General features: G+C 36.3%; 4 protein-coding genes across 4 annotated transcripts in view; 3 read left to right on the forward strand and 1 right to left on the reverse strand.

Annotated features, from left to right (window-relative positions):
- Window positions 1-21,535, reverse strand: part of LOC148182136 (inactive dipeptidyl peptidase 10) — a 78,975-nt gene that overhangs the window by 56,961 nt on the left and 479 nt on the right. The window lies entirely within an intron of this gene.
- LOC148182137 (heat shock protein 68-like) lies at window positions 8,012-9,937 on the forward strand. The gene is made up of 2 exons (XM_088049729.1): window positions 8,012-8,239; window positions 8,286-9,937. Exons 1-2 carry the CDS (start codon window positions 8,029-8,031, stop codon window positions 9,935-9,937), a joined length of 1,863 nt encoding a protein of 620 aa, XP_087905855.1. The 5' UTR covers window positions 8,012-8,028.
- LOC148182138 (heat shock 70 kDa protein-like) lies at window positions 11,429-13,771 on the forward strand. Its single transcript, XM_088043459.1, has 2 exons — window positions 11,429-11,642; window positions 11,690-13,771. The coding sequence occupies exons 1-2, from the start codon at window positions 11,432-11,434 to the stop codon at window positions 13,300-13,302; spliced, it is 1,824 nt and encodes a 607-aa protein (XP_087899585.1). The 5' UTR covers window positions 11,429-11,431; the 3' UTR covers window positions 13,303-13,771.
- Window positions 15,058-16,985, forward strand: LOC148182139 (heat shock 70 kDa protein cognate 4-like). Its single transcript, XM_088049730.1, has 2 exons — window positions 15,058-15,268; window positions 15,316-16,985. Exons 1-2 carry the CDS (start codon window positions 15,058-15,060, stop codon window positions 16,983-16,985), a joined length of 1,881 nt encoding a protein of 626 aa, XP_087905856.1.

Consider the following 21,535-nt stretch of genomic DNA (forward strand, 5'->3'; position numbering starts at 1 on the left):
TTTTTCAACTACTTTTTCCACTCTCCTAATAATCGTCATCTTGTTTTTGTTTTTCCACCATAATCGTCGCTCGTTTTGTGACTACTTCGCTGCAGATAGTGCAAAATAATGAGTGACTAAAAGCGGAATAAAATCTGCTCTCCGTCATAATTTAGCCGGGATTAAGTGCGACTCTTTATGCCCTTAATACGCGAAAATATGAATTATTTCGTTAAAGTGGCATAATTAACTCGTAACTTAAAAAATTGAAGTGATTTGCTTAACAGAGAAAATTTTCATTTAATCTAAGCTTTCATTGTTTCCACTTTCCGCTGAAATTAATGCAATAATTCTTCCTTTGCTGCGTTGCTGGAAATAATGCGAAATGCGGAGATATTTACGTGTTCATTAAAAGAGTCAAGGTGACTTATTATTATTATAGGCCCCCCGTAAAAAATCTTTTTATATATACCTAGTACTGCCCTGTTTGCGTGGGTTTTTACATTTAGTTGGTAGAAATGAAAATCCTCCTTTCATCAAAGGTAAAAGTTCAGTTTGTGTGGGATTTTGCAGGTCATTAGAGGAATTGAAACCGGCGCATCCACCATTATTGAATTGCAGATGTTACAAGTTGGAAGCTTACACAGTTCCGCAGGGTTAATTAGCACATAAATAATTATATTTTATCCTAAAATTACATGAGAATCATGACCAGTGGCATAGTAAAATACTATATGTAACATACCATCAAGATAGCAAAGTTCGTTGCCGGGAAGATAAATTATTTCGGGTTCAAGCGAACAGTTTTCAACGACATAAAATTGCGATAAAGCAGAACACCGTTTGATAATTAAACATAAATTATACATAATTTAAAAAATTTACACGGTTTTGGGACAACTTGTCACGAACTAATTGTATTATGCCGTCAGTTTGTTCAGTATTAATGAACTTGTGCCTTGTAAGACTTTCGAAGGCTGAGGCTGAACTAATTAAGATCGTATTTTTAAGTCGCGATCAACCAAAACTGATCAATATTCCAGGCGTTAAATAATTATATTCAAATTTTCGATCTTTTGGATTCTTCTCCAGGTTCTTCAGAAAGATTATTATTCAAACTCTTTGTTCTTTAGATTCTGTTTGTTGGTTTTGTCGGCCGAAATAAAGTCGTTTTTAAAAAATTCGATTGGGTAAAACAATCTTTCAGAACACCGCACTCACTTTTGTTCAAAATTTGATGTTTAAAACTATGTCAATCTTCTGAGCCCGATATCTCGCGTATTTTTGGAGTAGGTATACTTGCGTTATTATACATCAGTGTACGACGAATTTTCTGCAAATTTTAAATCTGGGATCTAAATTCAGATCCGACAACAAATAACTGAGTTATAATCGATTAAAGTTTCGGATAGTTAATTTTCATTTTTCCTAATTTTTCCTAATTTTTAAAGTTAAATATCTCGGAAACTATTCGAGATATTGAGATGCGGTTTACGCCATCGTTTTTTTCGACTCACTTTACGTTGGGAAATGTTTTCAAAAGCCCAAAATTTGATAATCGATTTTTGCGAACAAAAAATCCGACTCAAACGATGAAATTTTTTTATTTTTTTTGTTTTTAGCCATAACTCGTAAACTATTTGTCCGATCGATCTCAAATTTGGTCAGTATATAGATCTCGAGGAATTAAACGTCCTTATCACCTTGAAAACAGTGATGGAAAATCATCCTAAAATGACCTCTTTAAAACAGTTTTTGCCAATGGCTGATTTATTTATTAAGAAAACTCCAAATTTGTGCATTTTACGCAGAAAGTCACGCTGAATCCAAAGCCGCCAGAGTTTTTAATTTTCGTCAACAAATAACATAGTTATGGCTGTTTTAATTTTTGGGTTGTTGCCATAGGGACAAATTTTTGAAGGTTCGAAACAATCCTTGCTAAATATCTCGGAAACTATTAAAGATATTGAGATGCAGTTTGCGCTATTGTTTTTCTTGCGATTTTTTCATAAAAAATAATTTTTAAATTTTTCAAAAGTCGATCGTTGCAGTGTTTCGCAAAAATTCAGGACTAAAACTATGGTAATGTTGTGAAATCGAAATCTCGCTTATTTTTTGGAGAAAACTTGCATTATTATAGCTCTTTTCATGCAGAATTTTAAACATTTTTGTTGCAAAGCTTTATTTACATAAGCTAGATCTTTTTTCGATTTATATCGCTGAGTCCTGACCTGAGCAAAACGGGTTTCGAATTTAGAATCACGAGACAATTCTAGCTTAGAAAAAGTTTATTGACTATTTTAATGGTTATCGTTAAATTTCTATGCTTGTTCAAACGTTTTACTAAGTGTAACAATAAATTTTTACTGGATTTTCCCTCCAGAAAATTGCGCCAGACAGGCGAATATTAAAGCTCCTCCAGTTTGGAAAATTCCACCATCTGTCTCTGACATCGTCAAATTGATGTGACGATCGAACATGTAGTTTGTGTTGAAAAATATTCGTTTAGGTGATGATCATAAATTGGAACGGAAAAATATAAAAGACTCATAAATTGGTAGTTGTTGCTCGAGGTTGATAACAAAGTTGAAGACACACGTAGGAGTTGCCTTGTCAGTTACATACACGTATAAACAGAGCTTTGGAGTATCCGAACAACTGTCAAAATCAAGGAGTTGGCCGGAAAGATATCGCACGGAGTTAAATCAAATTAGGAACATTTTTCAGGATGATGAAATTTATTAGATTTTCTTTTTGTGATTTCGAGAATTGTTACCAACTCAACGACGCAATTTCGAAATTAGTCCAATTTAATTAAATTAAGCGAGTAATCTATTAAACATTACCTGAGTTACTCAACCAAACTGACTTCAAAGGGTAATTAAAAGGACTCCCATATCTGGGAAATGTGAGAATGGAAATAATAAGTTTGAGCGTAATGTACAACGAGATCGTTATCATTGTTTTGTTCTGTTTGAAAATGTTTAGAATCAATAAAATTCTATGATCCAACCGACACTCACAAATATGCCAGAAAAGACAGATAAGAAGCAACTTACTGCTGCTGCAATTCATTTACAAATATAATAATGGAGTAAAGGAAACCGAGATAATAAACATTTCGCTTTGACCATATTTCGTCCTTCATACTAATCTAAGTTTTCATTTAAACTTCCGATCGGAAAAAACCTCCGCCATCTCCGGGTTTTTATTACTGCCATTTCTATGCGCGTTCGATTGAACCGCGCTCCTATCAAATATTTCCAAAGTTACAAAAAGGTATCCCAAGCATGCTTACGAAGTTTTTGCGTATTTTTGTTGTTGCAAGGATGTGCCAGAATTTTAAACGAACTCGTTTATTCGCGTATAACCAGGGCGATAAATTGGATAATTTTAAATCCAGATTGAAGTTGTTGTGTAAGTGGTTGACCAACTTTTGTGGCTCATGTAAAATTTATTTCGTTTCTACCGCACGTTTGAGTTAAGTGGTTTGTTCAAGAGGAGTCGGTTACAATATTATTTCACATTTATCATTGTCTCAAAGAGAATAGATAACTTTGTTAATCAATAATGGGATTTCCTCGCAGTGGGAAATCCCTCATAAGGATTACCTATCGGTATTAACGATCTCCTAGAAATGGCTCTACATTAACTGGAATTAACAGTTCTCTCTGCTACGTTTCCACTGTGTTTTGGTGCAAAAAAGTAGCTCGGGAATTAACAATAGTCAACACATTTTAGACGGTTCTAAATCCAAAGAAATATTTGTAAATTAAGTTTTTTTAAATACTCCGCGTTCGTTTTTGCTATTTTCAATTTTGCTTAACAACTTGCGATTGCAAAGATAATACCTATATAAACTTGGAAAGTATATCTGAGAAACCTGGAGAAAATACAGAAGAATATAAATAAATCAAAAGATATAGATAAATCTAGAAAAGCTAAAAATTTACAAAATGTATTTATTTCTAGAAAATCTAGAGAAATTGAAAAATAATTTAACTTGTCTAGAAATTTGGATAATGTAGATAATCTGGACCATGTTAACTTTGCGCAATTTTATAATAGATAAACTTGGAAATTTAGCAACTACAGAACCTAGAGAATATGGAAAGTATCTACAACTGAAAACGTAAAGAAAATGAAGGAGAATCGAAATAAACTAAAACATCTAGATAATGTAGATAAACCAGGGCATGTAGATAAATCTATAGACTCTGGACATTCTCAAAACACATAGATAACACTTCGAGGAATTAGGAAATCTCGATTTAGTGAAATCTATTTCTGGGGAATCTAGAGAAAATGAAAAAGAATATGAATAAGTATCAAAAAATAATCTAGATAATGAAGAAATCTATAATATGTAGATATTTCTAGAGACTCTGGACAATCTTAAAATCCATAGATAATACTTCGAGAAATTAGGAAATCTAGAGACTAGAGAATCAAGAAAATTTACTGAATTATAGAACCTAAGAATCTGGAAAACTAGAGAAAATGGAGAATTATCTAAATCGTTCATACATTTAGATGATTTAGATAATCTGACAGATAAACTTGGAAATCTAGAAACTAAAGAACCTAGACAATCTAGAAAATATCTCTATCTTGGAAATCTAGAGAAAATACAGAATAATCTAAATAAACCAAAAGATATAGATAATCAAGAGACTAGAATCTAGAGAAACTAGAAAATTTACAAAATTAATAGCGCCTAGAGGGTATGGAAAGAATTACTAGAAAATCTAGAGAAAATGGAAAATCTTTAACTTATTCAAAGATCTAGATAATGTAGATAATCTGGGCCATGCTGGTAAATTTATTTTTGGGTCATTTTATAATAATTATTAGATAAGCTTGGAAATTTAGCAACTACAGAACGTAGAGAATCTGGAAAGAGTCTATATCTGAAAAACCTAAAGAGAATGAAAAAGAATCCAAATAAACTGAAACATTTAGATAATGTAGATAAACCAGGCATGTAGATAAATTTAGAGACTCTGGAAATCTAAAATAGATAGTTTCTTGAGAAACTTGTAAATATAGAGTCTAGAGAACCTAGAAATCTGGGAAAGTAAATATTTAGGAAACGTAGATAAATACTCCAAAAGAATCTAGATACAATGTAGATAATTCTAAAGACTTCTGACAGCGTCAAAATAAATAACACGTCGAGAAACCTAGAAACAAAATTTCTAAAAATTAGACTAGATAAACAAACGATTATAGTTATAAACATAGATAAAACTTGCTAGATCTGAGAATATATAAATGCCTCGAGAAAAAGGGAAATTTAAAGGCACAAAACCAAAAAACAGAATCTATAGAACCTAGATAATTTGAATAATATAAAGAGTTTATCAAAAGAATCTGCAACATCTTTCTCGAGAACCTGGAAAAGAATCCAAAGACAGTTTTCAAGAAACGTGAAGAAAATTAGTTTATGCAGTAGAACGTAAAAAAAAAATTTTTTCAAGAATATATCCGAATCAGGACCTGAATCTTTTAAAATTCATTGACTATATGTAGTGATTATCAATTATTGTTTGGTTTAATTTCGCAACATATGGAAGTAAGAGAATGCGGCCGACGTGGTCAACAAAGCGATAAAAGTACAATAAAGCAAAGAAGAGCGTGCATTAAAAATTATGAATTTTGCACTTCCGTGTTCAGCGTAATTGCGCCATGAATAACTAATTGTGATAATACGCCTTGGAAAAAACTGCGATGTCACTCCGTTTTCCGACAGAATAAATTGCGCTCTCGTTGTGTCTGCTTTTATTAGAAATTCGTGTAAACTCTCTCAAAGTCGCGAGTCGTGATGATTGTTCAATGCGACATTGCTCCAATAAAAACGGAGTTTAGTTTTGTCACATATTTCGCCGGCGCGAATCTAATTACGATGCAAATTTTACCGAGTAATTTAGCAGGATTTTCCAGTCTATTTATGCGGTAATTAGTGTAAACTACGCCTCACCACCAGGCTTCATTTCAAGTCCGAGCGAAGATCACTCATTAAATTCGTACCCGAGAAATTCATCTCATCGAAATGAAATTCATACCTGGATTAGATTACTCCACTAGATTTTTATTTATTCTCCGGATAGTCTTGGAGAAAACAAAACTTTGAAGGCCTCGATGGCCTTATTTATTCCTCCAGACTCCCCGAAACTTTCCGATATCAAATCTGTTTGTCAGCATCAGGCTCAAAAGTAATTCGACAAGTCTGCGTTAAGCCAATTAACAAGGAGTGAGGGTTGGCAGACCTGTTCTTGTTGCTAAATTGTTTCATTTACGCTATTTTTAACAGTAGGGCTCGCATACAAATTGTCTCGTTACAAACGTGATTGGGCGCTGGCGTAATAGAGTATGAATGGAATTCGTTATCGTTACATATTTTTTTTTTCTATCAGAAGTTTAAACCAAGTCGGAATGTTTGAAACCTTGTTTGTAATTCAGATCACGAGGGTAGTATCATCATATCTCGTCGCGCCAAAAGTTCAGCCACACTGCTAAGATTAGGACACGATCTGGGGAAGTGCAAATTTGCATGGAATGGCAGAAGGTCGCCACTTTACCTGAATAATAAAAGAGAGGAATGTGTAATTAACACGAGGCGGAGAGAGATGTGGTCAGCGAAACATTACAGTCGTGGTCGAAATACAGTTTTTTCGGAAAAATTCGGTTGGGTAAAACGGGCTTTCAGTACCCCGCACTAACTTTTGTCCAAAATTTGATGTCAAACTTCTGAGATCAATTTCTCGGTTATTTTTATTAGTTCTTTTTTGCGTTATTATACATCAGTGAACGCAGAATTTTCCGCAGATTCCAAATCTGGGATTTAAATTTAGATCCGACAACAAATAACTGTGCTATGGCCGATCAAAGTTTCGGATAGTTGATTTTCATTTTTCCTAATTTTTCCTAATTTTTAAAGTTAAATATCTCGGAAACTATTAGAGATATTGAGATTCGGTTTGCGCCATCGTTTTTCTCGGCTTTTTCTACGTTAGAATAAGCGCTCAAAAAAAATCCGACTCCAACGATGAAAATTTTTCAATTTTTTGTTTTTTGGCCATAATTCGTAAACTATTTGCCCGATCGATCTCAAATTTGGCAAATTGACAGATTTTGAGCTCCTCTTTCGATTGATGTTTTCACCTTGAAAACAGTGATTGAAAATCACCCCAAAATGACCCCAAAATGACCCGTTTATTTATTAAGCAAACTTAACAAATTTTTGCTCATTTTACGCAGAATGTCTCGCTGAATCCAAAGCCGCAAGAATTTTTAATTTTTATCAACAAATAACTGAGTCATGACCGTTGGAATTTTTGGGTTGTCGCCAGAGGGCCAAATTTTTGAAGGTTCGAAACAATCTCTGCTCAATATTTTGGAAACTACGACAAAGTGATAGAAACGGTTTTCGCCATAGTTTTTCTCGCGATTTTTTGGTTAAGAATCCGTTCTTAGTTTTTCCAAAAGCCGAACGTTTGAGTTTTTTGAAAAAAACTGTCAATGTTTTGCGGTCGATATCTTGCTTATTTTTGGAGCAACCTTGCGTTAGTTGGACTAATTTTGCGCAGAATTTTGCGCAGAATTTTGCGCAGATTTCAAATCCACGCTCATTTGCGTCAACAAATAACTGGGTTACGGCCGATTTCAATTCCAAAAATTTTAATGCTCAATATTTTCGAAACTACGACAGATACAAAGAGAGTATGAAAGATAGAAATTAAAAAAATATTTGAGGAAATCCAATTTTGCAAAAGTGCTGAAATTCCTGTCAATTTTAAAAAGACAAATGATATCAAAACAATACTTATAACAATAAATAATGTACTTAATAAAAAAAAATTATGAAATCTTTTGTAACAAATTGATAGTGTGAATGAAAAGATAAAATCGAAATTTTCTAAAATTTAATCCAAAACTAACATTGTTTTGTAAGATAAGATAATAAAACGATTACCAATATTTAGAACTATGATAAGAACTCTCCCAATTTAAACTCCCAGTGTCTCTCACCTTGCGACTTTTATCGCAATGGACGACATAGTAATCGGCATCGACTTAGGCACAACAAACACTTGTGCCGCCTATTTCAAAAACGGCGTCGTCGAAATCCTCGAAAATGTCGACGGCAAGAGAATCACACCCTCCTGTGTCTTCTTCCAAAAAAAACTCAACTCGCTTCCAATCGTGGGACAATTTGCGAAAAAAATGACAGACATGACCCCACCAAACGGAGTTTATGGTAAGATTTCGCTCCAATTTTCCCCGTGGTCAAAAACCTCTTCTAGAAATCAAACGATTCGTTGGTCGAAGCTTTAAAGAAGTTGAACACAGCCTAAAGTATTTTTCGTTCAACGTCACCTACAACAACGGGGAGCCCGCAGTGGTAATTAAACAAGAAGTTGATACCTTTAAGAAAACTCCTCAGGACATCACAGCGTTGATTCTAACAAAAGTGAAGAAAGACGTGGAGATGAAACTCGGAGGTGTTATTACCAAGGCGGTTATTACTGTTCCTGCGTATTTCAACACCAGTCAACGTGAAGTGACTTTGGCCGCAGCCAATCAAGCTGGGTTTACCGTACTTAAGATGTTCAACGAGCCAACGGCGGCAGCTCTGAGTTACTACTTTAAGACGGAGGAAGAAGAGGAGTGTTACTCGCTGGTGTACGACTTGGGAGGTGGAACTTTCGACGTGTCTCTGTTAAGGAGAAATTCGGCGAAAATTGATATAATCTGTGTGGATGGCGACACGAATTTGGGGGGAAAAGACTTGGATAATCTAATCATTGAGCATGTTTGCGAAAAATTAAAGAGGGATTATAACTATGATGCAACTGGAGTTAGAAGAGACATGAGGAGAATTCAAAATAAATGCGAAGAAGCTAAAATCGAGCTGTCCACTGTTGAGGAAACTGTTATTATCCTGGAGGGTCTTCTTCCGGAGCACCCGATGATCACGATCCCATTCACAAAAGCACAGTTCGACTCCAAAGCGCAGAGTTTGTTCAAACGGACTCTTACCATCGTCAAGAACTGTTTGAAATCCGGTCAAGTCACCAAAACCCAAATCAAAGATGTTATCTTGGCCGGCGGCTCAAGCCGAATCCCAAAAATCCAAGAAATGCTATCGAAGTTCTTCGACGGAGCTAATCTGACGAAATTCGTGAATCTAGATGAATGCGTGGCGGAAGGAGCCGCTTTGCAAGCAGCGCTGCTGTCCAGCAACCCCAAACAGAAAATCAAGAAACTCACCGTGACGGACGTCACAAGACTTTCAATTGGAATCGGAGACTCCGTTGATAGAATGACGGTGGTCATCCCGAAGAACAGCCCCATTCCCATCACCGCGTCCAAAAACTTCGTCACTTCGGAGGACAACCAACCATACTGCACCTTCGCGATCTTCGAAGGAGAACGCCGAAACGTTGCGAAGAATCGCGAGATTGCCACCATCGTCTTGGAGAATCTCACTCCGGCACCTCCAGGGCAGTGTAGAATGTGCACGGAGTTCACCATCAACAACGATGGAATTTTAAGAATCAAAGCTTTTGAGCACTTGAATGATAACGTGAAGGAGATCACAGTGAAGTATATTTCAGGGACGAGAAACGACCTCGAGGTTAACAGTGTTGTGGTGGATGCGGAGGAGCACGCCGAGGAAGATCTCCGTTTCGAGAAGTTTGCCGAGAAGAAGTTTTATCTGTTGGAGTACTGCCAGGCGGTTTGTTATAATATGAGAACTCTGAAGTTGGAGGAGAGGTACAGTTCGATCTACCAGTTGTGCGAAGAAGTGTTTGATCAGAAAGACTCTATAACCATGGAGGCGGGGAATTCTCCCGAAGAGATGTTGGCGCGGGTCGAAAAACAATGTCAGCTAATTGTTAAGGTGCACAAGTTTACCATCATGCCGGAACTTCCGGCTAGTTTAAAAAAATAATATAATTTGTAATGGAATTACACTGTGTAACAAAATTTTACAAAAGTCATATTTATCTGATTTTTTTGTTAATATAGTTGCAATTTGGCTTTCTTTTAAAGAATATAAATATAAATATAATATTTATTTGTTTTTCGCTTTGGAAAATAAGCAATTATATTCATAAAATAAAACAGAAGTGTTAAAAACCAATAAACTATAAAAGTAAAATGCGGTTTTTCGTTAAAAATTCAACGTAAACTTTTTGTTCTTTTCTTTATCGTAAGCCAAAGGAAAATAACAGCAACCCTAAATAGCGATTACTGAAAAGAATTTTCAGTTTTCCAGATACTAGGATTTGTAAATTTTAGAACCAGAAACAGATTTTTTTTTAAATTTTTATGTTAGGACGAACTAAAAATATCCAATATTTTAGAATAAATTTCGTATTTTTGCTAGTTTTAGGAATTCGTAAATGAAATTTGGAAGCATTACTACTCGTAACACGCTTAATAACTCTGCCAAACTCCAAAATTTTAGAACCAAAAACAGAATTTTTAGAATTTTTTATGTTGGGCCGAATTAAAAATATCCAATATTTTAGATTGAATATCGCATTTTCGTTAATTTTACGAATTTTAGAATGTTTTACGTAAATAAATTGATCCGCAAATAATTTACATTGTCATCTTGTGCCCACTTTTTAATTCGCATTAAGGAAAACAGCGAGAACAGAATTTTTTGAAATAATTTTTTATGCGACTTTAACTGAAAATGAAAATTTTAAGCTTCAAAAGCGGCCTATAAATAAGTCTTTTCTGGCCGCAAACATTTTTGGCTAATATATGGTGGCGCCATCTATCCATAGTTTCGCATATTACATTAAGATACCGATTTTACCCCCAATTTTTGCAACAAAAACGTGTGGAATTATTGCAAATGAACTTGCAAATGTCTAGCAGTGCTGCTGCAACAACATTAAAAAGCACATCAAACCTAATTCATACAAATTGTGAAGCTACACATGCCGAAACTGCAAATGTAAATAAAGAAAATATGAACATTTCGAAAGGATACATAAATATTTGCAATTATCCAGTTGTTCTAAATGATTAAATCAGTAAATCATAAAGAAAAATTAATTAACTTGTAAATTTAATGATGTGGCCTAAAAAATCTTGTGTGATCACGGCCTAAAAGTGCCATTGTGCCCTCCCTCGCCTTCTTTCTGACCTGGGCCATTAAAAAAAAGCTCGGGCAAAAAAAAAGCACTTTTGGCCTTGGTACACAAATAATTATTTTTCTTCTATTATAACAAAATTTCGACAAAATCAATGATGACATGTCAAAAAGTACGTCAGTACGATAAATATGAAAAAAATTATTTTTGTTGTCACATAGTGTTATTAATAAAAAAATTATTTCTATTGCGAAAAACTGATAAACGAAACACCGCCACAAGTGATAAGAGATAATTCTCTTTTATGACACACTTCAGTATTGCAAATTTGCCCAATGAACGACATCGTAATCGGCATCGACTTGGGCACCACAAACACGTGCGCTGCCTACTTCAAATCCGGCGTGGTCGAAATCCTCGAGAATTCTGATGGGCGCAGACTCACCCCCTCTTGTGTTTTTTTCCAAAAAGACAGCGAATCGCGACCGGTGGTGGGACAGTTCGCCAAAAAAATGACGGAGGTCGTGCCCAGCAATGGGATTTATGGTAAGACGATCAACCGTTTTGACCCTCTCCAAAGGCTTCGTTTCCAGAAATCAAACGATTCGTTGGTAGAAACTTCGATGAAGTTAAGGAGAAACTTGAGTACTTCTCCTTCGGCGTGGTGGATGACGATGGTGTCCTCACCATCGAAATCGACCAAGAGTCTGGAGTTTTGCACATAACCCCGGAGGAGATAACTGCACTTATTTTGGCGAAAATTAAGAAAGACGTGGAGGGGAAACTGGGGATTGTTAGCAAAGCCGTGATTACTGTTCCTGCGTATTTCAACAGTGCGCAACGGGAAGCGACTTTAACAGCAGCCAACCAGGCTGGCTTCTCCGTACTTAAGCTCTTCAACGAACCAACCGCAGCGGCGCTGAGTTACTACTTCAAGAGCGACGACCAAGAGGAGTGTTACTCGCTGGTGTACGACCTAGGAGGCGGCACCTTCGACGTGTCTCTGCTTAAAAGAAGTTTTTCCTGTATCGACATCGTTTGCGTGGGCGGAGATACCAATCTAGGCGGAAAAGATCTCGATAATCTTATCATTGATTACGTCTGCGAGGAATTGAAGAGACTCCACGACTACGATCCGAAGAACAACAGGAGGGTGATGAGACGTCTGCAGAATAAATGCGAAGAAGCGAAAATCGAATTGTCGACTGTTGGCTCCACTGTCATTACCTTAGATGCGTTCCTTTCAAATGAGACAATAACAATCGTTTTTACAAGGGAAGAGTTCGAGCAGCGAGCCTCCGCGTTGTTCAACAAGACGATTTCCATCGTAGAAAAATGTTTGAAGGACGGTCGGATTTGTAAGGACCAAATCAAGGATGTGATTCTAGCGGGAGGCTCTAGCAGAATCCCGAAACTCCAAGAAATCCTCTCCGGTTTCTTTGCAGGTAAAAACGTGACGAGATTCCTGAACCTCGACGAATGCGTGGCGGAAGGCGCCGCTCTTCAAGCCGCGCTATTGTCACAGAACCCCGTTCAAGCAATCAAAAGTTTGAGGATAACCGACGTGACAAGACTTTCAGTAGGAATCGCCGATTTTGTTAACAGGATGGAGGTGGTGATCCCCAGAAACACTGCGCTTCCGGCGAGCAAATCCAGGAGGTTTTTTACCACGAAGGACGAGCAGAGCTTTTGCGAGTTTAAAATCTTCGAAGGAGAGCGGTTGGACGTGGAGAAGAATCACCATATTGGGACTCTTCGCTTGGGGGATCTTACGGAAGCGTCTCCGGGAGATTGCGAAATTTGCGTTACTTTCACTGTTAACAACGACGGTATTATGAAAGTGGAGGCCAAAGAGCATCTCAATGTTAAAGAAATAAGTGTTCGTTATATTCCCGGGGCGAAGAGTGATGAGGTTACAGACGCGGATAAGGAGGAGGACGCGCGGTTTGAGGAGTTTACGAAGAAGAAGAAGTTTCTGTTGAAGTACTGCCAGGCGATTCATTGGAATATGAGGAATTTGAACTTGGAGGAGAAATACGGGGCGATCTACCAGTTGTGCGAAGAAACGTTTGATAACAGAGATGCTATGACAATAGATGGGCGGAAATCCCCAGAGGAAGTTCTTGCAGAGATTCAAAAGAAGTGTGAGCGAATTTTTGAGTTGTACAGTTTTATGGACTTGCCGAGGCTCCCAGTGACGCAATAAAGTTGTTATTTTAATCCTTTAACTGTTGTAAACGTATACCTACAGGTGTCCCAGAACTCAACAATTCTGAACCAAAATTTGAATGCAAAAATTTTCTAGCTCAAAAAATAATCAAGTTAAGACGAAAAAACGGTAGCCAATTCGAAAGCTGAACAGAATTTGAAAATTGGTAACTATGGACCCATACTATCGTCCATTGGTCAGACTCTCGTAGCCTAGGAAATTGGGATGGTCTTTTACTCCACCTCTATAATAAAATTTCGGGATTGGTTGTTAATTTTTTATCCTTTCTCGAATACTATTAAACTTGATCAATTTTTGTTTTGAAATTTACCATCTGTATTGCTGTCGGTACCCTCTCTTGCTCTCTGGGTCCAGAGTTCTGGGACACCTGTATCTACAGTTTGTCATTTTTCTCAGATAATGTAAATAATAAGAATTTGAAATTTTGGGGACAAAAGTAAGCGGATAAGGCGAACAGAATAATTAGATTCACATTTACGTGATGCTTCCGGTTATGCCGGAGTGGCTGTCAACTTGCTTATTTTAAATAAAACACTCTATATTTTATTGCATTTTTCAATTCTATATGCAAATTAACGATCACTTTTTATATACCTTGCTATACCTAAATTGTATCATTTCTGAAATATCTCGATTTTTCAAAAAAAATTAAATTTGCATTAAAAAAAATATTTCCACAAACATTTTTGAGAATTTTTACAAAATAGTAAAAACACTTTTTTCCATATTTTTAGTAGGAAATACAGAAAGACGTTTCAAAAATTTGAGTGTTCTGTTCATTACTGTCACTGTCATTACTAACGTTTAAAACATCAAAGTTGTCAATTAAGAATTATCATGACTGAATATTTAAAATCGATGAAATTAGAGCGGTATGATTTACAGACAGGTCCTTTCAATATTGAAAGACCGACAATTCTATCTATTTTAAAATTATTAAATTAAAACCATTAAAATTGACAATGCAAAAAAGTAAGGTTACAAATTCTAAGTGGGGTTTTACACGATGCGACAATTAAATAACATTGACGTCTAAGATTTTTTGTCCGCGGCTGTATGTGTCCAATACATAAAGTTGACGCAAAATTTTCTTGTACGTTTGTATTGTGCTTATTTCCCAATTAACATGGCGATTTTCAAATAGATTATGAAGTTCTTATCTCGGAATAAACATTTTACTTTTGTTGTGCAATTTTTTTTACAAAAATCAAGATATCCCTAAAATGGTTTAATTTGTGTATAGCACATTATACATAAAGTCACCCTTAATTTGATATAGATTCTGAAAATGCAATAATACATGGGGTGTTCCATTTTAAATAAGCAAGTTGACTACTACTTCCGACATAACCGGAAGTGTCACGAACACGTAAATATTGTCATTCGATTTGTCTTATTCGCTTATTTGTGTTCCCAAAATTTGAAATTCTCATCTCTTGTAGTTTATGAGAAAAGTGTCAAAACGTACATATACGTTCATAACAGTTAAAGGGTTAATGAAGTGTTTGGTCTAATAAATCGCACAATGGAATTTTTTATCAATTTATGTAAAAACCTCTCCAAACAATAGCATGCTGTGTTACGCACTTTTAAGGCGTCCTTGACTATTTTTCTAGCCGTAGTTACGCAACTTTAGATTGTTTTATAATAATTCGATAATCGTTTAGAAAAATGCGATAACGATAAGACTACTTAATTCGTGTGTAATTTTTATACACAACTCCCAAAACTATGGGCGACCTCGTAATCGGCATCGACTTGGGAACCACAAACTCCTGCGCCGCTTATTTCCGAAACGATTACGTCGAAATTTTGGAAAACTCCGATGGCCGAAGACTCACCCCCTCGTGCGTGTTTTTTCAAAAAAATTCCGGATCTAAACAAATAGTCGGACAGATCGCGAAAAAGTTTATGGACACCTTACCCAGCAATGGGATTTATGGTAAGTCTCGTTTAGTGCCGTACCTTCATCCCATGGGTCTTTTCCAGAAATAAAACGCTTCGTCGGTCGAAATTTCAACGAAATCAAGGAGAAACTCGAGTATTTCTCCTTTAATGTGATGGATAGCGATGGAGCCCCTGTCGTGGAAATCGAACAAGACTCCGGAATTTTGACCACGACTCCGGAGGAAGTATCCGCGCTCATTTTAAAGAAAATCAAGAGCGACGTGGAAATGAAATTCGGCCATCCGATTACCAAGGCTGTGATCACCGTTCCTGCATATTTCAACAGTGCGCAACGAGAGGCTACTTTGGCCGCAGCCACCCAGGCGGGGTTCACCGTCCTAAAGTTGTTCAACGAGCCGACGGCGGCAGCCCTCAGTTATTACTTCAAGATTGACGAACAGGATGAATGCTACTCGCTGGTTTACGACTTCGGCGGGGGTACTTTCGACGTGTCTGTCTTAAGACAACGGTGTGGTGGCATTGAGATAATTTGCGTGGACGGAGACACAAATTTAGGGGGGCGAGATGTGGATAATCTTATCATTGATTACGTCTGCGAGGAGTTGAAGAGACTCCACGACTACAATCCCAAGAAAGACAGAAGGAATATGAGGCGGCTGCAGAATAAGTGCGAGGAGGCCAAGATCGAGTTGTCGACTATCGAAGAGACGCAGATTATTTTGGAGGGGTTCATCTCCGATCCCGAGCGACTCATGATTGCCATCCCCTTTACCAGACGACAGTTTGAGGCGAGAGCTCATGACTTGTTCAAAAAGACAGTGGAGGTCGTGGAGCGCTGCTTCAAAGACAGCAACATTTCCAAAAATCTTATTAAAGACGTGATTTTGTCCGGGGGCTCCTCTCGGATCCCCAAAATCAAAGAGATGCTAGCGGAGGTCTTCCAAGGAGCGAAAATCACCAGATTTGTGAACCTCGATGAATGCGTGGCCGAAGGAGCCGCTCTTCAGGCGGCTTTGCTATCATACCACCCCAACCAAAAGATTCAAAGTTTGAGGATCACCGACGTGACGAGGTTGTCGATAGGAATGAAAGATTTCGTTGGAAGAATGAAGGTGATTATACCGAGGAATAGTGCCATTCCGGTCAGTAAATCGACCACTTTTGCCACCGCCGTGGAGAAGCAGACTTGTTGCGAAATCAATGTTTATGAAGGAGAGCGATTGGACGTTGAAAAGAACATTTTTATGGGGACCATCTTCATCGAGGGTCTCACACCAGCTCCTGCAGGTTGCTGCAAATTGCACATCACCTTCATTATCGACAATGATGGGATTTTAAAAGTGAAGGCTTCGGAGCATTTGAACGATAATACAAAGGCGATAAAAGTTAGATATGTTCCTGGATTAAAGAATGACTTCGAGGTCGCGAGTGTTGTTACCGACGCCCAAAAGAACAAGGAGGAGGATCTTCGGTTTGAAAAATTCGCGAACAAGAAGGAATATTTTCTGACTTACTGCCAACGCGTCCTCTTTAATTTGGAAACTTTGTATTTGAAAGACACGTATAATTGGATTTATGACTTCTGCGACGAGTTGTTTTATAAAGGAGACGCTATGACAGTGGCCGACGAACAATCTTTGGAGAAATTGGTACAGAAAGTTCGGGAAAAATGCGAAGCTCTGGTGAGGAAATACAGTTTTGTGCACATGCCGGCGTTACCTCCCAGTTTGGAAAAAGTGTGTAGAGACTGAAATATACATTTGGGTTTAATTTTTTTATTACACGGCGTTTCAAAAAAAATTAACCACCCCGAAGGAGTTGACGTAGAACGTTCAAACTTGGTAGAAAGAGTTGATGCAAATGATTAAAATTTTAAGAAAATTTAACAATATTTACTTAGAAATAAAAATTAAAAATGCATCTCTTCGTGCTCCTATACATTCAGCATCCCTCCTGGGTGTGCTGGAAATAAGATGGTTCATTGCATCTTGAGACATCTCCTTTCAGGCTATCTGAAGGTGGTCACGGTTCGCCGGAAGAGAATTTTATTCGAAGAAAATTGCTCATGAAAACGAAAACCAACAATGTGTTCTAGAACACCTCCTCTTTCAAAAGAAGTCAAATTTTAAATCATCGTAGGTTGAATTACTTACATTTTGAAAATGTATGTTACAATAATTGCATTTTTTTTTATTTTTTAAATGTTTGATGGTTTAACTGGTTAAAATTCTATAATCGACAACAGAATATTTGATGAGAAAGCATTTATGTCATACAACTCTAAAACCAAGACAAACTGGGCAAAAAAAATCCAATAACGTAGTTGGATTATAACTGCACTGCGCCGCAAAATTAACGCAAACTTTAAAAATTTATTTTTCTATTTCGCGTTCATCATGAAGATATTTCGATACCCGTTTGAGCGTATTTCGGTATCGTAATGGACCAATCCAGTGCCAATATTTTAAGGGGTATATATTTATCTTAGGTTTGCAACAGACAAACCGTCAACCTGCCGTCAACGTTGACAATTTAGATTTTGGTTTTGATAAACCGATAAATCGATCAATACACTATTATTTCTTGTTGTACTTGGCTTAATAATTCATCGGAGAAAAACTCTTTGGATGCAAGAGAACCATCATGATCATGATCAACATCTTCGCTCTCTTGGCTCCCTTGCGCTCCGGTAACCTCAAAACGTGACACCTGTCAAACAGACTGAAATTGGATTTGGCTACTTCGAATTTTTTTCCCGAACATTTTGAAAATGCCAACCACCCTAAAATTCCCTAAATTTCGAAATCAAGTTTTTTCGTTTAAAATAAGGCGAAATAGAAAAAATAGCGTATGATACTTGTTCATAATGCATTTTGCCGCACTTACTACTTTAAGACACTCCTCGCTGCGCTCGTCGTGTCTAAAAAACGTGCGTGTTCATTATGAAACGCGTTTCATAGTATACTATTTTTACATGCATTTTAAAACTATTTTCACAATTAAGTATCAAATTTTTTCGACAAAATTCACACTTGTTGCAAAATAGTTGCAACAAACAAAAGTGGGAATCGCTGTGATTTTTACCTCGAGTTTTACAGTTTGCCTCGACAGAGTGTTTTATTTCCTCGAATACTGATAACAGTCAGTTCTCTTCGTGGCATGCAGCCATTTCTGACTTCTTGCTTAAGATTATTTGTCACATTTGTGTTAAATCAGTTAATGAAACTGTTTGCGTTAACTTTGCTGGGTAGTGTACATAGTTAAAATTCTAGAATGTGCACCTTTTTCTCAACAATTTTCCAGTTTGCTAATGTTAATACAGGTGTCCGGAAAGCCGCGCACCACCGTAAAACTGTATCATCAGACAATGCCATAGATTGTCAGAAAAATGTTAAAAAAAATCCATGTCTTCAATTTTTCGAGATATGAGGGATTGAAGAGTAAAAGTTTAATGCCAAAATTAACGATTTCTGAGCAATAATTTTAGGTTCAAATGAATTTGTTACCTAAAGGACATTTTGCACAAAGAGATAGTGCAAAAAAAATTGGAAAATTCTTGTAATAAATGCCTGAAAACTGTTAACAAGATTTTTGAATCAACAATCTCGATCAGTGTGGCATCGTTCACATGAAACCATAGTTACATTACTCGTTCATGAGCCGACCTGACTAACGCCAACAATACAACAGCAACGTTACTATGGCTTTGAATACTAGAAATTTAAATTATTGGGGGAACAGTTCAGCAATGTTGCCATTTTCCTAATTTTCTTTTGGTCTTCCGAAGAAAACAGAGTCTGGAATTTTTTTTAACATTTTTTTGGTACTCCCTTTCAAGGTGGTGCGCCACTTTCCGGACAACCTGTATATGAGTGAAAAGTAAAAAATTCCCCAATTTTCATAGTTGTAAGACAAGAATTACTAAAATTACGAATTTTAGGAGTAGATGCCTGAACTGTTTGCTTCCTCTTGAAAATTAAAATTTCCAAATATTGTGTTTTTTGCTCTACAATTTTGCAATTTGGTAGAATTTATACACTTTTCAAAAGTAGTTTTTTTTCCAAAGTTCATGCTGTAGCAATAAAATTACCGAAATTTTAATGGTGGATGTCGGAAATTTTTGCATCGTTTATAAAACAAAATTTTTAAAGTCTGTGTCTTCCGTTCTAGAGTTTTGTAATTTATTAAAATTAGTACATATCTTATTGGTAGTAACTTTTCAAAGTTTTGTGGCCGATTTACTGGAATTATAAAAACATTCCGAATGGAAAGGGTGTATACATTTTTTGCTCCGCCTTAACAATTTCTAAAATTGGGTTTTTTGCTCTACAGTTTTGCAACTTGGTAGAGTCAATTGACGGCTCAAAAGTTATATTTTCCCCAAATTTTAGAGCCGTAGCACTAAAATTACCAAAATTATTATAAAACTAATTATGACATTTTAATAACCAGGTTATTGCAATTTCTTATCCATCTGCCTTGGTTTTAGAATTGTATGACATAAATGTTTTTTCCTAATTTGTATCTTAAACATTCCCAAGTTGCTATGGAAACAAAGCTATTCTAACATTCCGTATCGAAATGGATATTCTAGCACTGAAAATGAATTGGAAAATAGCGAAAATAGCTCTGTTACAAGAACAAATTAGGAAAAATAATATAAAAACCTCGTTCATAAGGCCATTTAGGCACTCATCCATTATAAAACTCGCGGCTTTGCCGCTCGTTTTATAAACTTGGATTCGTGCCTAAAAAATTGCCTTATGAAACTCGGTGTTTTAATATACTATTCACCTCTCTGCTTTTCACAGCAAACATACATACTGTTGTTGATTATAGAATTTTAAACGTGGTCTAAGCCATCAAAAGTTTAAAAAATAAGAAAAATTCAAATATTGATACATACATTTTCATAATTTTTCAAGATAAAAGTAATTTTACCTTTATGTTTAAACCGATGATGATTTAAAATTTGACTTTTTTTTGAAAAAGGAGGTGCTCTAGAAAACATTGTTGGTTTTCGTTTTCATGAGGAAAAGCTGGATTTGTCACTAAAGACAATATATCTTACCATTACAGAGCATAGTACAGTCTCTCTTGGCACCATTTTTCGCGATTACCAGTCACTCTAGGACGTCTACTGCCTCTACTAAGTGTTTCTAAGTTTTCCTTTTGCCAGTCCCTCCATATACAGTTTGGGGAATTGACACCCGATGCATGGAATTAAATTTAATAGAAAGTGGGGGACACCGAGCGAGAAAGAGATTCTTGCATTCTTTCATTCTCACACACATCAAGAAACATGAATTTTCGGTGAGTCCAAGACCGATTAATGGACAAATAGATGAGCGCAACAAAGAAAACCATAATTGCCATTGGAGCGAGGAAGATAAAAATAATTTACCCCCATCAGCGCGAATGCATGCGTCGTGGCATTGTTTTATCATTTTTGGCAAGACGAGGTGTTAACATGATTGCTCCTTTAGTAATTCTTTGCTATTAGAGGGATTTGGTCCTTCGAATGCAAAATGCAACAATTTTATTTTTTTAGAGTAATGATAGGCATTGTATTTCTCAATGAATTTGAGTTACAATTTTCGAGAACTTTGTCGCTAGGATGCATTGAGGGGAGTAATGCCACCCACTGACACTACTCCTCTCCCACTTCTTATTAAAATTGTTCCCATTCATCGGGTATCAATTCCCCAAACTGTAGGTTTGACTGTTGCATGCGGTCAGCCCACGCGTCTTCCAATTTTTTGGAATGTTAAACTATCCTCGAACATGGCAATATTTCGACCTCGTTTAAATGGCTTAAAAAGTTAAAAATATGCTCGTTTTTGAACTCATGGCGTTTTACAAGACATAGCTATAAAACCCAACCCACCGAAGATATGAATTCATATAACAAGGGTCACAAAAAGGTGAACAAAAATTAAGTTTACAGGTAAAAATAAAGGTAAAATTTCTTTTATAGATGACGGATTGCCTTCAAAATTTAATCATTTATTTGTCTTAAGACCTCAACTCTTTGCGCCAAATTTGGACGTTCTATGTTTACTCCTTCTGGGTGGTTCTTTTTTTTAAACTCAGTTTAGTTCACGTTCTCTCCAATCAATGAATGCGCAAATCTGTAAATAACATTATTGACAAAATATATTTAGTTTCGATATATTATTCATGGCGATTTTTCATGAATGCACTCATTAAAGTCATAGCTTTATATTGATTTCCTCCAAAATCAAGTATTATTAAATCTTTACTATTATCGATCATTTATTTCAAAGCCACGCTCTTGAAT

The sequence above is a fragment of the Gnatocerus cornutus genome, chromosome 1 (genome assembly GCF_029298725.1).
Source record: "Gnatocerus cornutus isolate USDA-ARS CGAHR chromosome 1, icGnaCorn1.1, whole genome shotgun sequence".
NCBI lineage: Eukaryota > Metazoa > Arthropoda > Insecta > Coleoptera > Tenebrionidae > Gnatocerus > Gnatocerus cornutus.